General features: G+C 41.4%; 1 protein-coding gene across 1 annotated transcript in view; it reads right to left on the bottom strand.

The window, feature by feature from the left end:
- Positions 1–12,888: 12,888 nt before the first annotated feature.
- LOC114853252 (uncharacterized) overlaps positions 12,889–15,396 on the bottom strand; it is an 89,871-nt gene continuing 87,363 nt past the window's right edge. Inside the window, exon 4 of the mRNA XM_055508044.1 lies at positions 12,889–13,203. Coding sequence (XP_055364019.1) covers positions 12,904–13,203 — 300 coding nt within the window. The 3' untranslated portion in view covers positions 12,889–12,903. The remainder of the gene's footprint in view (positions 13,204–15,396) is intronic.

The raw sequence follows: 15,396 nt of genomic DNA, 5'->3' as shown, positions 1-15,396 counted from the left end.
AGCGACCCTAGTCCCTAGTCGCTGACGGCCAACTATCTGTGAGAAAGGAGCACCAAGTCTCAACAGACAGAGAGACACAACACCCCGACCTTGGGTTTGGGAGCTAGAGTTGAGAGTCTATCAGGCAGAGACAACCATTGAACAATCTAGGTGAAATGTCAAATGCATACAGTGAGACAAGACATAAAATATTAAATGCAAAACATAAATCATAAATCGTATAATAACTGCATAGAAGTAAGGAAGAAACAATTTTTCCCATAACAAACCGAAAGCTGAGGTTAATCCCTAACTTACCCTCAAACCTACCTGGGTATGTCACATAACCCGCTTTCTGGAACACACCCCTGATCTGAACCCGAATGGTGTTATGTTATTAGACTTCTGTGCTAGGCACAGTTTGGCCATAACAAACACCATGTTCGAACATAAGGGTGTCCATCGGTGCACATGGCACCAGGACACCCTAGGCCGGAGGTCAATGATAGACGTTGTAGTCGTTTCACCTGACCTTGGGCCATATGTTTTGGACACTCGGGTGAAGAGAGGGGCTGAGCTGTCAACTGATTACCACCTGGTGGTGAGTAGGATCCGCTGGAAGGGAAGGAGGCTGGAACGACTTGGCAGGCCCAAACGTATTGTGAGGGTCTGTTGGGAAAGCCAGTCAGACGGACCTTTAAATCAGACCTCCAGGAGAGCTTCGACCAGATTCCGAGAGACTTTGGAGACATAGAGTCCGAGTGGACCATGTTCTCCATTTCCATCGTCAACACGGCTGTTCAGAGCTGTGGACGCAGGGTCTCCGGTGCCTGTCCCCCGGTGCCCAAAGAGATTCTGGCAAACCGTTTGGCGCCTCAGAAGGGGGAAGCAGTCCTTTACCAATTCTGTTTACAGGGGAGGTGGGGAGCTGTTGACCTCAACTGGGGATGTTATTGGACGGTGGAAAGAGTACTTTGAGGATCTCCTCAACCCCTTTGACATGCATTCTGCTGAGGAAGCAGAGGCAGGGGACTCAGATGCGGACTCGCCCATCACCCAGGCTGAGGTCACCGAGGTAGTTAGTAAGCTCCTCGGGGGCAGAGCAGCGGGGGTGGATGAAATCCGTCCAAAGTACCTCGAGTCTTTGGATGTTGTGGGGCTATCTTGGGTGACATGCCTCAGCAACATCGTGTGGATGGGGAAAAAGTTCCTCTGGACTGGACAAACGGGTTGGTTTAGGGCATCTGGTTCGGATGCCTCCTGGACGCTTCCCTTGGGAGGTGTTCTGGGCATGTCCCACCGGTAGGAGGCCCCGATGAAGACCCAGGACACGCTGGAGAGACTACATCTCTCGTCTGGCCTGGGAACGTCTTGGGGTCCCACCTGAAGAGCTGGAGGAAGTGTCCAGAGAGAAGGAAGTCTGGAACTCTCTGCTCAGACTGCCGGCCCCGGATAAGCGGATGAAAATGTATATATATATATATATATATATATATATATATATATATATATATATATATATATAATCAATTTAGATAAAATTGGTAAATTGGTTTAATTGTAACTTCAACAATTTTTTCCCCACCCTCAAATTAGTTTTGTACAAAATTATTTATTTTGCAGCAGCAATAAGATTTTAGTATACATAGTTTTTTTAGTTACCATTAGGGCTGTTTGATGGCTTTCTGCATCCTAAGCAGCCAGTGAATTGCATTTTCACTGTGCATAAAAAAAAAAAATTTCAACACTAATATGTATTTTGAGTGTAGAAGACCTATGCAATGAAACACATTTAAATGATTATAAATATTAAAAATAAATGCATATTTTATACTCACAACAAAAACTGATTCTAGTCAGTCTAAGCGTATTCATGCAAAACCCTAAATTTATTGTGGTCATTTTTGGCCACGAACAACATGAAAAGTAGTAAAAACAAACAGAGGGTTAAATAAATATATGCATTTCATAAATTAAATGATTTTAATCCATTTTTTCTTGTATGTTACAGATAAAACAAACAACGAATCATTGTCTGCTATCCAAAGAAGCATTTTTACAGTTTGTTTGGATGATGGAAAGCCCCCAATGTCAGGTGAAATCATGTATCGCAAACATGGTATTCTACAGATGTTGCATGGAGGAGGCAGTAACTGGAACAGTGGAAACCGCTGGTTTGACAAAGGGTTACAGGTGAAATTACGCATATACCTTTAACAAATTTAATTTTGTGTCTTTCTCTGTGTCTTTTTCTGCCATTTACAAATACCAGTGGAATAATAATAACAATATAAAAATGCAAACTGTAAGTGTCATACATTTATTATAATAGTGTTGCTTCTGCCTCATCTGTAGTTTTCATAATGCTGTTGTCACAATCCGGGTTTTTGTATGGTCATAGCCTGTTTTATTTTGTACATATCCGGTTTCTGTCACACCATGTTTAGGTTTGATCTTTGCCTTACGTTTCACCTTTTGGTACATTTGTAAAGTCCAATTCAATCTAAAACAGCCATCCATCCATTTTCCAAGCCGCTTATTCCCATATGCGAGGTCGCGGGGATGCTGGAGCCTATGGGTAGGCTGAGAGGCAGGGTACACCCTGGACGGGTCGCCAGTCCGTCACAGGGCAACACAGAGACATACAACACACACTCACACACCTACGGGCCCTAATGGGATGAAGCCGGAGAACCCACGCAAACCTCCGGGAATCAAACCCAGAACCTTCTTCCTGTGAGGCGACGGTGCTACCCACCGCATCAGCCAGTAACTGATAAACCTCCAGAAGTAGTTTGGCAGCTGTGGCAGCATGAGGTCCCAGGGCTCCGCTGTCTCCCCGCCACACCTGAATCCTGCCGCACCAGGTCCTCAGCCACGCTTTCGCTCAAGCCCTAGTGCAGCCGCGTCCCGTTCAAGCCCTAGGGCAGCCACGTCCCGCTCAAGCCCCAGCGCAACCATGTCCCACTCAAGCTCCGGCTTTGTTTCAGTCATTGTACTCAATGCATTAGTCATACCTGGCCCCTGCCGACGGGGGCTACGAGCCCAGAAGAGGAGGCCGCTCGCGGCCCTGTCTGCCCCAGACAGGGCCGCGAGCCCAGGGCGTGTTGTCCTTTGGACCCCCAGGAATTCCTGGGGGTCCAAAGGACAACACGCCCTGTTCCTTCCCTGGGGGGGGGCTGGTGCCTTCTGTTTTCCTGTGCATACAGTCGTAGCACTTCAAAGCGACCACCTTTTTTACCGCAGTATGTGCGCGTCGCCAGCGCGCCACGGGTGCGTCCCTGACTAAGGATTTTTAATCCTGAAGCCAGCTGAAAAAAAATCAGGGTGCTATTCTCGTTTTAACCACCAGGTGGCACAAAGATGTGAGGTCCGACTGTTCATTTCTATCTGTGTCTGCTTATTAAGCACAAAAAACAATGTCATGGTATTGTATCATTAAATGTAGAGTAGTTCATTTTATATTATACTTATTTTTTTTTATAAATTTATTATTATAAATAGTATAGATTATTATGCGTCTTTGCTCGCTAGTGCGCTAGTGTTTGTTGTCAATTGCCGAAGCTGCTGATGTTTTTACAGTTTCCAGGCCAGCCGAGAGACACAGTCCCTCCTCCAGCCAATCCAATAGAATAATATAAGTATAATAACATAAAATAGGAATCTATATTTATTCATCAATCTGTGTTAAAAATGTATTTTACATGTATATCTGTAATCGTCTTCTGGTTTGTTGATCATGAGGAAAAAATACAAAACAAACTGGATTCGTTTCGTTTCGTCCTCTTTTTATATGAGCGACAAACGGAATTCAAGTGTTGTTGTTTTTTCGACACAAGGCACGGAGTTGGATTTAAAGCTGATATTTCGTTGTGGGAAAAAAGCAGAGAACGAAAAACTAAGTCGTTCTCTCGTTGTAGCAGCGTTTAAGTTTAACCAAACTCTTAAAATTTACTCTGACCACAATGACCTATAGTTTGCTCTGACTCTGAATGAAAAGCCTGAATGACAGATGATGTGTCCAGGTAGAGCTTAACCAGAAATGTATGCATGTGATAATGCAGGGAACGAGAGAATCGGGGAAGTGGCGTCACCGTCTGAAGCTGACAGTGATGTGACGTTCCAACGATGGTGCTGAGGAACCACTTATTCATAGGCAGATAACTTGGATCAAGTTGTCAATGCGCGCTAGTGTTTGTTGTCAAATGCTGATCTCGCTGCTGCCTTTATACAGTATGTCCTCGTGTGTAAGTACTGTGTCGGGTCTGTATACGCTCTACGTTTGATTTCCCCCTCTAGAATAAATGAAGCCGTTTTCTAGGTAAATTGTCCAGAAAATAAAATACAAAGAACATCCGCTTCCTTATTTGTCTTGATATAAGCGACAAACGGAATTTAATTACAGCACCGTGTTAAAACCAAAACGAGCTGAAAACAGTGTTTTCATTAGATTTAAAGCCGTTTCCCGTTTTCTCGTTTTGTGGAGAAAAAGATTTTATTCTGGGGGACAAATCAAACAATTGGAACATACACGGACCGTTTTCCGTTTCTCGATTAAAAAGAAACAAACAGCATTTATTCAAAGCAGCGTGTTAAAAACGAAAAAACGAGCTGAAAAGATTTAAAGCCACTTTCCGTTTTCTCAGTTGGTTTCAACGATTTGGTGCAATTAAACAGTTAAAACACTAAGACATAGGCAATGTGCCCTTTAAACGGAAGCTGCAGTATTATACTTTACCGTAATGACATTTACCACAATATCTGCAGAAAAACAAAGTTTTATTACACAGGCAACACAGTGGATTTGGAACTCGCTCCGCGCAAGTTACGGCATCTGATGTTGATTCAGTTCCAAAAGCAAACTTCAAACCCCATCCCCTACTACGTATTGGCACAGAGACATTAACATATTGTCTCCACTCAGTCAATAGGTGTAAAATACTTTAGCTCTGAGACAAAGAAAAACTCCATGGGAGATCGGGCGCGTGATCAGATGCACCTACGTAGCTGTGAGACGCCAAAACCTTTCACTTGACTTTTTTTAAATGCTCTTCTTATGGTATTTCACACAAGTCTGGCAGACTACCACTGCTAAGTTGTGGAGGATATTATATAATAAAAATAAATAAATTGTTTCTCTGTCTGCTACAGCCTCGCTGCGTTGGGTTGTTAGTCTCCCTTTCACCTGTACCTTATGAAATGTGTTCCTGCAAAGTTGATCAGCCGCGTTCAGAATCAGAATCATTTTTATTCCCCAGGTTTGAACAGGGCAAACATTATTTTTATTTACAAAAAAATTAAAACGTTCACATGTGATTTGCCCGCTTTGATGTAGACAAAACTCATGAAAGCATTTTACTTTACATTCCGTTTATTTCGTTATTCCCACTTTCATATCTGTCTGATAAATAAAAGTGGGCGGGGCTATCAGTCCCCTAGCAAAGGTAAGCGCTGACTGTGGGGGCTGGGCGCATCAACATACAGGACAACGACCTGTGTTCCTCTGCTACAGCCTCCTCTTTCAGCCTGTTGTAATTGCAAATGCTGCACTGAGCTCTCTTTTACTTTGATAAGTTTTGTGTCTACATGAAATCGGGCAGAACAACGTCCATGCGTGTGTCACGCTGAAAGCGGCTGGTGAACCTCTTGGGAACAAGGCTCTAGCTCTGCAATGTCTTTATGTGGTACAGGTGAAAGGGAAAATAACGAAAGAAACGGAATATAAAAAGGAAACGCTTTCAAGCGTTTTCTGTTTATATTTTTAATGCACATTTATTAAAACTGTACTGTCGTTTTTTCGTAATTTTTGGTGATGTTACAGTGCAAACTGTATGGGATTTTTTTTAAACAAATAAAAATAATGTTTGCCCTGTTCAGACCTGGGGAATAAAAACGATTCTGATTCTGAAAGCGGCTGATCAACTTCGTAGGAACACATTTCATGTGGTACAGTGAAAGGGACACTAACAACCCAACGCAGCCGAGGCTGTAGCAGCAGAGAAACGCAGATCTTTGTCCTGCATGTTGATGCGTGTTTCCCCTTCCCCCAGTGTCCCTGCTCTGGGACGTGGATGGCCCCGCCCATTTTCATTCACCAGACGGACATGAAAGAGGGAATAACGAAATAAACAGCTGGTTAACTTTGTAGGAACGTGGCTGTAGCCACATTTTTGTAAAAATGTTCAGTAATTACAACTCCTGCTTCCACCGGGATTCGAACCCGGGGTAAAAAATTGACACGTCAAGGCTGTTAACAATAAACAAACCATTACACCACGGAGGCGTTGTGACATAGCTCTACATGGGCCTATATAACATAAGTATAAGAGAGCCTCATAAAGGCCAGTGTGGGGGCTGATCGCCACCTATAGGCCAAATAGACGTAACACAGCTCCAACGCGCTAAAAACCCGGTGATACCGCGCTGAAAATGCAAACAGATTGCCGTAAAAGCTGACACATTGAAGTGCTACGACTGTAGGTGTCGTCCCTGGAGGTGCCGGTGGTCCCGCAGCAGCACGTTTGGCCTCACCCCTGGTGGTCCAACATTTGTCTCCAGGGGTCCGGAGATGACTGCTCAAACCTCGGATCCAGGGTACTCTGTGTTTTTGTTTTCCTTGTACCACGTTTACCTCAACTACTGGTGGCCCGGGCCCAGCCACCTTAGCCTCGGTTCCTGCTGGTCTGGCACCGGCCACATTTGTCTCGGCTTTTGGTGGTCCGGCCCCAACCATGTCTGCCCCAGCTCCACGTCTGCCCTCATCTCTGGTTCTGGCTCCAGCGCCTCGTCTGTCCTTGTCTCTGGTTCTGGCTCCAGCGCACCATCTGTTCTCGTCTCTGGTCCTGGCTCTGGCTCCACGTCAGGCCTCGTCTTTGGTTCTGGCTCCAAGTCTGTCCTTGTCTCTGGTTCCAGCTTCCCGCCGGCTCTCGTCTCGTCTGCCTGACTGGTGGCCTCGCCCTGGACGCAGGGGAGGCGCTGTCTCCTGCATCGTCGGTTTCTCAAGCTGTGAATTTGGGTCCATCTCTCCTGCTCACTCCTGCAGAGTCGTGACAAATGTAATCATGGAATCATGCAGACGGCTTCACTCACTGTACAATACCTATTGAGGTGTCACTGTACTGTAAATAAAACCGTTTCAATTAAGTTAATAAAACCTTACTTTATAATAGATAATTGCGTTTTTCCTTACACAAATTTAAGTTACGTTAAATAATAGATGTTCTATTACATTATTACAAAAACATGAGTAATTCCCAAGTAAACAGAGAAGTACTTCAATGATGAAAAACCATTCTGTTTTCTGGTATTTCTGGGAGTGTTACTAGCTTTACCTGGATAAATTTGTTTATTTTTCTGTTTAACATATGCACTTGGTCTGGCTCTGTTTGTGTTGTGTATTGAAATGTTAAATCAAAATTTTAAGTACCAAAACAGACCTTTGAAGAGTTGGGATAAAATGCTCTTTCTGTATCATTCTGTCAGATAATTATTGGACGAGATGGGACATGGGGTATAAACAGTTCACATGCCACTGCTGATGGTATAGTCCTCATGGATATGTGTGATCACGCTGTGGCAAAAATGTAAGTACACCAAAGATTATGGAGCTTATGTACCTGTCGATGTTGAAACATTAAGTGTTATAATTAGGAAAGTGACACATTTACTGTTATGTCTATTCTATGTATGCATTTTTATGTGAGATATTTCTCACATATATATTATTTGTTTGTTGTTTGTTTTTAAAACAGGAAAAATAAAAGAAATATGCAGTCTTCTACAAAGTATTTGGCCATGCCGAAGAAACTACATTTCAATATTACACCTGACATAAGAAAGGACATTGAGGAGGCTAAACACAATATTGACTTGTAAGTGCTTTTACTTAATTACACAATTACACAATTTTACAATTATTATATAATTTAGTTGTGGTGTGAACTTGGACCAGAGCCAGTTTAATCAAAAATACACTGTTGCAACACTCTTCCAGGCTGAGGCGTAATGTCACAATTTAATTGATTTTCTGAGCAAGTCGGAAACTGACTTCCCTCCTGCAGCCATACCGTCCACAAACTATACATCCACCTGTAATGATATTCGCGCCCAGTGTTATGGCAAGGTGTTTACTACCATCTAGTAGGTAGGAGTGACTATTGCGCCACCAGACTTAAATCAATACTGTGGCATTGTACAATAAAATACTCTGGAAAAACAACATTTTGAAACAAACACTTTATTTATTTATCATATAATAATAAAAATGATCATTATGAAATAGAATTTCATAATAAGATTTTACAGCTGAATGAAACACACTTCATAATATTAAGCTTAAGTAAATGTTATTTATTGTGTGTTATTTATTTTATTTATTAAAAATAGGTGTCATGTTAAAGTTAGTTGTTAGGCGGCACAATGGTGCGGTGGGTAGCACTGTCGCCTCACAGAAGAAGGTTCTGGGTTCAGTTCGTGGAGGCGGCCGAGCCTGGCATTAGGTTGATTGGACTCTCTCCATTGCTCGTAGGTGTGAGTGTGTGTGTGAATGGTTGTCTGTCTGCAATGGGCTGGCGACCCATCCAGGGTGTACCCTGCTTCTCGCCCATAGCCAGCTGAGTTAGGCTCCAGCACCCCCGTGACCCCGCATTAGGGAATAAGCGGCCTGGAAAATGGATGTGGAAGGATGTGGATGGAAGTGTCATGTTCACTTTGGAGTTCCATAAATACTAAATAAAAAGAGAGTGCTCAGCACTAAAATCTGTAATTCTGATTAGAATAAATGGTGTCAGTTGTACATAGCTTCAAATCAAATGCTAAACAAAATGTTTAATATATGCATTTTAATAGTTTAACTTCCATCCATGTCATTAGTCTTTAACAAATTACACATCAAATTACTTAACAAAGTCTCTAATTTCAGGGTATTTTTCAGTTTTTATTTTTATCATTACAGAATGGTGCAAAAACTCAGTCTGAGGGTTATGGTATTTCCTCATTTCGGAAAAAATCTCATAAAAGCATATAAGATGAGTCCTGATGCTTTTGTACAGATGGCGCTACAGCTGGCCTACTACAGGTGAGATGTAACAAATCAATGTTTATTAGAATGTCTATGCAAAGACTTTAGTGATGATAGATTACATTTTCTTACTAAAATAAACGTTTAAAGACTTTTTATAGGCTTTGGTTGCTATTTTAAACAGTTTTTATAATATTTTTTTGGTAGAATTTTTAAGCAATGCTGTGCAGTGATGGAACCTGTCTCCCTGCGAATGTTCAGATTGGGACGTGTAGCTCCAATCCATTCAAACTCGGGGGCCTCGGCTGCTTTTATAAAAGCCTTTGATGACCCCCAAAGAAAGGTTTGCTCAATAAGAAGGTTCTAACAAATTTGCGCAACTCTCATGTATTGTCATGTGATTATCACTCTCACACTCTGTTCATTAGGTACTACAGAGTAGATTTTATTCTTCTCATTACTTTGCTCAAATTCTTGTTAATTTGTTATGACAAAGATAATACTGTTACAGAGATAATGATTTAGAATTCTTTATATTACACCAGAAAACACTAGGATACTTCAAGTAAATATATTGGTAATATTATTACCTTTTTTCTTTTGTTTCAATACAGAATTTAGAAAAAGTAGATTTATTGGACAAAGCTGTAATGGAGCACAGAAGGCTAACCAAGATGGTGAGCTTAAGCAAGTTTTATCCATGGCAGGATTGTTTTTAGTGTAAAGATGGCATGTTGTTAATGGTTGATGATAAGTGTTCTTTTATCACAGAAGACTGATTAATTTGAAAAAGCACATAAAACTACTGCTTAATTACATGTTTTAAACAGGAACCAATGTTTTTAAAACTTCTTTACAAATATAAAGATGCATGTAAATAAAAACACTCTCCAATAGGTTAGTCAAAAAATATTAATATAAAGTAACTTTCATGTTTTCATGCTTGTTATTATTGCAAACAAATCATATCTTCATTTTAACAGGCCATTAATGGGCATGCTATTGGAGTGCATCTCACTGGTCTCATGTTGCAGGCTTTTGAGGAAAACATACCCTCATTAGGTATCTTCACGGATGTCTCCTTTGTAAAAGCAATGGATTTCAAGCTTTCTACAAGTCAGGTAAGGGTCTGAACGGATACACTGAAATAGGGTATGTTACTAATGAGGACAGGGGTCACTGCCCTGCTTGTTTTATAACTGTCTCTGCATTAACTTACTTATGATTACCTGAAGGCAGAAATTGAAGCTCAAAAGCAGAAATTGCCCACCCCTTATGAAGACTACTGTATTTTTGATTTCATTAAATTTTCTTTTGGAAAAGAAAAAAAAAAGAAAAAGCTTAAATGTATATTATACTATGTATATTTTTATATTTATTTACTATAGAAGCCCTAGAGGAAAATATTTTTTTGAGTGGAGAGCTTTTTTTCACTCATGCACTCGGTGGGAACGATGAAATTGCACTTTGGCCTGGAGGATGTCTGGCAGGTCCGAAGGCAGTTTTGTGCTTGAGAGGCAAAGGACGTTGCAGAGTTGCTCCTTTTTCTGTCGACCGTCAAACTGCGACCGCAAGGTGACAGTTCATGTCCTAAAAAGGACACATTCTGTTTGACCCACTGCAACTTTGAAAGCGAAGCTTTGTTTCCCGTCTTTGCTAAATGACGAAACAATGCAAGTGCAGCAATCTTGTTGTTTTGCTTAGTATCAGAAGCAATTAAAATGTAATCCACGTAAACTAACAACTGACTGTGGTTCTTCAATGCTATGTAACGGTAGGTTCAGTATTTCTTTGCCCTTGCCTATAGCAACCATACCTTTGGGAGTGGGGACAATAGAGATTCTAAATCGTGTCATCAAATCACGACCTAGCAAGTTTACAGGACACTTTGGACACAGCACCACTTCGGCACACCCAGTCTTAGGGTCAGTGAACATAACTGGCTTTGAAAAAGAATGTTTGGTCACCAGTCCATTAGCTGAATCGGGAAGAACTGTGGAGTCCGGGAATCTGACCTCTCAGCACAGTTTTGTCAGCTCCTGAATCGCACAAAAAAGTAAGTCGTGTACCGTTAAGAAGGAAATCTCTAGTGGGGAGCTGGTCAGCTGATGTAAATAGAAAGGAGTCTACCGACTGTGTGAGGTCCAGTGTCTCTGCATCATCACCTGCTGGTTTTACCAGTGAATTATTTAAATCTAGTCAGCTCATGTGTGGATTTCGTGGGGGTGGTCTGTTAAACTCTTTGGGAGTTCTAAGGATTTTGTCAGGGTGGCTAGGTCTACGGGGGCACTGTCTAGCGTAGTGCTTCTGGTCGAAGCTCTCCTGGAGGTGTACTTTAAAGGTCTGTCTGACAGAGGGTTCAGCAAGACGTACCCAACAGACCCTCACAATATGTTTTGGACTGCCAAGTCATTCCAGCCTCTTTCCCTGCCAGCAGATCCTACTCACCACCAGGTGGTTATCAGTTGATAGCTCAGCACCTCTCTTCATCTGAGTGTCCAAAACATATGGCAGAGCAAGCCAAGGGCTGGTGCAGGCTGGTGGCTTTGGAACCCAACTCCTTGAGAGGGTCCAGCCCCTCTGAAGGGTGGGGTCCCGGCTGCGCCATACCGGGCGACATCTCGGTCCTTGCTGGTCTTCCTTTTATAGGAGGGGTTAGTGATACTAACTATACTATAACTAAATACTATAATTGTACATAATGTAATTGTAAATAATACAGGCAGCCAGCCCTATTCCCTTATCATTTTTTATTATCTTGTTGGCCAAAATATAAAAACGAGATAACAACGCTGATTGTTCAGTAATTACAACTGTTTTTGACCTGTCATTGCCAGACCAATACACTTACCACTACACCACCCAGACATTCTGAATTATCTCTACATGGTCTATACTATAACATGGTCATAGTACAGCGTTATAGGGGCCAGTGTGGGGGCTGATCGCCACCTACAGGCCAAAAAGACGTAACACACGCTCCAACGTGTTGAAAACAAGGTGATACCGCAGTGAAAATGGATCACCTTGAAGGCTGACACTTTTAAATGCTATGACTGTATCTGTTTGTTGAAGGTTTTTTTTTGCATCAGTTTCTTTTCTGCATCAGTTTCACTTCACTGCTACTGCTAAACTGCTTTGCAGATCTGCTTATTTCTGTTTCAAGACATGAGGTTTAAAGATAGTTATGATCGACGACTGCCTTAAAGTGATTACAGTACATGACTGTAGAGGTAGCATAACAACAACCACTGGAAACTTGTAGTGCATAGTATTTGAAAGTTATGGCAGATTAATACTGACATTAGCAGCTGTATATCTCTACAAGGTGGTGCGCGCTAACGCGTACGGAAGTAAACTTCTGGCAGAAAGACACAACACTAGTGACTCAGCAGCACACAGGCCTGTCTGATGGTGGAGGAATAATGCTATTTCTATTCTGTTTGTCAGAAAAGTCTCAGTGGCGCTTGACAGCTACAACGCTGGCTTTGCCATTCTGTCTAATTGCAGAAGTTGCAGTAATGGACATAATTGGTTGGGACTGTTTAACCATGGCCAATGAAGTTTGCAGGAGGTTTTTTGATTTTGACACTCTTTGAGTATGTTCACAGATCATGCAATGCTTTATGGTTGTCTGCTGTCGCTTTTGAATAAAGACACCCCTAAACCACGAGAAATGAAATGCAATTGATTAAGTCTTTATTCAAACTTTTATTTAATGAAACTTGGTATTGAATCAACACTTTAATAAATTGTTGCCATTTGCAAAATGCATTGTCAAATTACATGACCAAATAGTATATTGAATTGTCAATTTTCAATTCAATTTTCAATTTAATTTAATTTTACTTATATAGTACCAAATCACAACAAGGTAATCTCAAGACACTTTACAAGGTAAGGCCTTACACAACTAACCCAACAGAATCCACATACAGCAAGCCTTTAATTACAATTTGACAGCAACAGTGGAGAGTTCCCTCTCCCTCTCTAACGAGTAAGAAACCTCCAGCAGAACCAGGCTGGATGTGGGCGGCCATCTGCCTTGAATGGTTGGGGTAGGGGGATAAAGAGAGACAAAAGCACAGCAACAACAACAAGCAAAAACCGAGCACAGGCAGGATGGTTGGATCAGGAACTGGACACAGGCAGGATGGTTGGATCCGCAGCTGCCCACAGACACATAGCTCTGAATCCGATGATACCTGTAGGTGACAACAGAGTGGGGGAGAGAGAGAGAGAGAGAGAGCAGGGAAGAAGAGAGAGAAACAAGGTAAGTCAAATTTGGAACAATGATGGGAAGTTATTGGACATAGGAGATAAAAGGAAACAGAGGAGCTCAGTGTATAAATTATACTTATACTACATATACTGCTGCCCCCCAGCAGTATATGTCTATAGCAACTTAACTAAGAGATAGTTCCTGTGACTAACAATCACTGCCAGTGCTTAAGCAAACTCTAACTATAAGCTTTATCAAAAATAAAGGTTTTAAGCCTTATCTTGAAGGTGGAGAGTGTGTCAGCTTCTTAAACCTGAACAGTGAGCTTCTTCCACAGGAGAGGAGCTTGGTAGCTAAAAGCTCTGCCTCCCATTCTACATTTAAAGACTCTGGAAATCACAAGTGGCCCAGCACTCTGAGAACAAAGTGTTCTGCTGGGAGCATAAGGAACTATGAGGTCTTTAAGATAAGAAGGAGCTTTATCATTGAGTACTTTGTAGGTGAGTAGGAGAATTTTAAATTCTATCCTACATTTTACAGGCAGACAGTGCAGAGAAGCTAATGTAGGAGAAATGTCATCTCTCTTTCTAAGTCCTGTCAGAACTCTGGCTGCAGCATTTTGAGTAAGCTGTAGGCTTTTTAAGGAGCTGTTATGACATCCTATGAGTAAGGAGTTACAGTAGTCCAGTTTAGAGGTAACCGGTCTAGAGAAAGTCCTTCCAATAGTTGTTGAAAGGCAAAGAGGACATAGCAGACAGTGATGTCCGCTATCATTTAAAAATGCAATATTCATATGATGTGTCTTGTTTGTACTACTAATTAAAAAACATTTGGCTTCTAAAAGCAATGGTCTTTTTCTTATACTCCTGACATAAAACCTTTCACTTCACTGCTTTTAAACGTCGTTCTTATGGACGTTCACATAAAACTGTAAGAGGATTTTATTTCATATAAATAAATACATTGTATTAAATCTTTCTCTATGGCGCGTCAGTACGTCAGGACTCAGAAGATCAACAACGCATTGATGCAGCAGCTTGTTTGTTTTAGGGTTAGGGTTATGGTTAGTGTGCTGTTATGTGCTTATTATGCACGATAAATGTTAACGTTTTTTACTGAATGGAAACAGAAAATAACTCCTGCTCTGCAGCATAAACCACTTTGTTAAACCAGTAAGACATAGTCAATTTGTCCTTTAAACGGAAGCTGCAACATTATACTTTACCGTAATGACATTTACCACAATATGTGCAGAATAACAAACTTTTATTACAAAGGCAACAAAGTGGATTTGGAACTTGCTCTGCGCCGTAAACACGGCGTGTAATGTTCAGTCGCTAAAGCAAACTTCACATCCGGGCAGCTCGATTACTGCACCTAATGTACGTAGGCTGTGGCGACGTCAAAAAAATTTCACTTCACTTTTTTTAAACGCTCTTCTTATTGTCACAATGGCACAATGGTGGAAGGACCCAAATGCACAGCGTGGCTTGGAATAAACGAGTATTTAATAAGAACATAGTCAGGCAGGCAATGGTCACAACTGGTCACAATGGTCGCAAATGGTCAAAGAAGGACCTTTATCATTGAGTACTTTGTAGGTGAGTAAGAAAATTTTAAATTCTATTCTACATTTTACAGGCAGCCAGTACAGAGAAGCTAATGTAGGAGAAATGTGATCTCTCTTTCTAAGTCCTGTCAGAACTCTGGCTGCAGCACTTTGAATAAGCTGTAGGCTTTTTAAGGAGCTGTTAGGACATCCTATGAGTAAGGAGTTACAGTAGTCCAGCCTAGAGGTAACAAATGCATAAATCAGTTTCTCTGCATCCTCTCTCCATACCTTCTGATTTTAGGTATATTTCTAAGATGGAAGTAGGCGGTTCTGGAGATTTGTTTAATGTATGATGTAAAAGAGAGATCCTGGTCAAAGATGAGACCAAGGTTCCTCACAGTAGAATCTGAAGCTAATGTTATGCCATCCAGGGTGGCTATCTGACTCAATAGTGTGTCTCTCAGATTTTTAGGCCCAACAATAAGAATTTCAGTTTCATCTGAATTTAGTTGAAGGAAGTTCTGGGACATCCAGGATTTGATGTCTTTTAAACAACCCTAATTTTTGACTAGTTGATCTGTTTCATTTGGTTCCAAGGACATATATAGCTGAGTATCATCTGCG

This window comes from Betta splendens, chromosome 4 (assembly GCF_900634795.4).
Source record: "Betta splendens chromosome 4, fBetSpl5.4, whole genome shotgun sequence".
Classification (NCBI taxonomy): Eukaryota; Metazoa; Chordata; class Actinopteri; order Anabantiformes; family Osphronemidae; genus Betta; species Betta splendens.
Note: the sequence above shows the minus strand (reverse complement) of the source record. Positions and strands in the feature narration are given on the sequence as shown.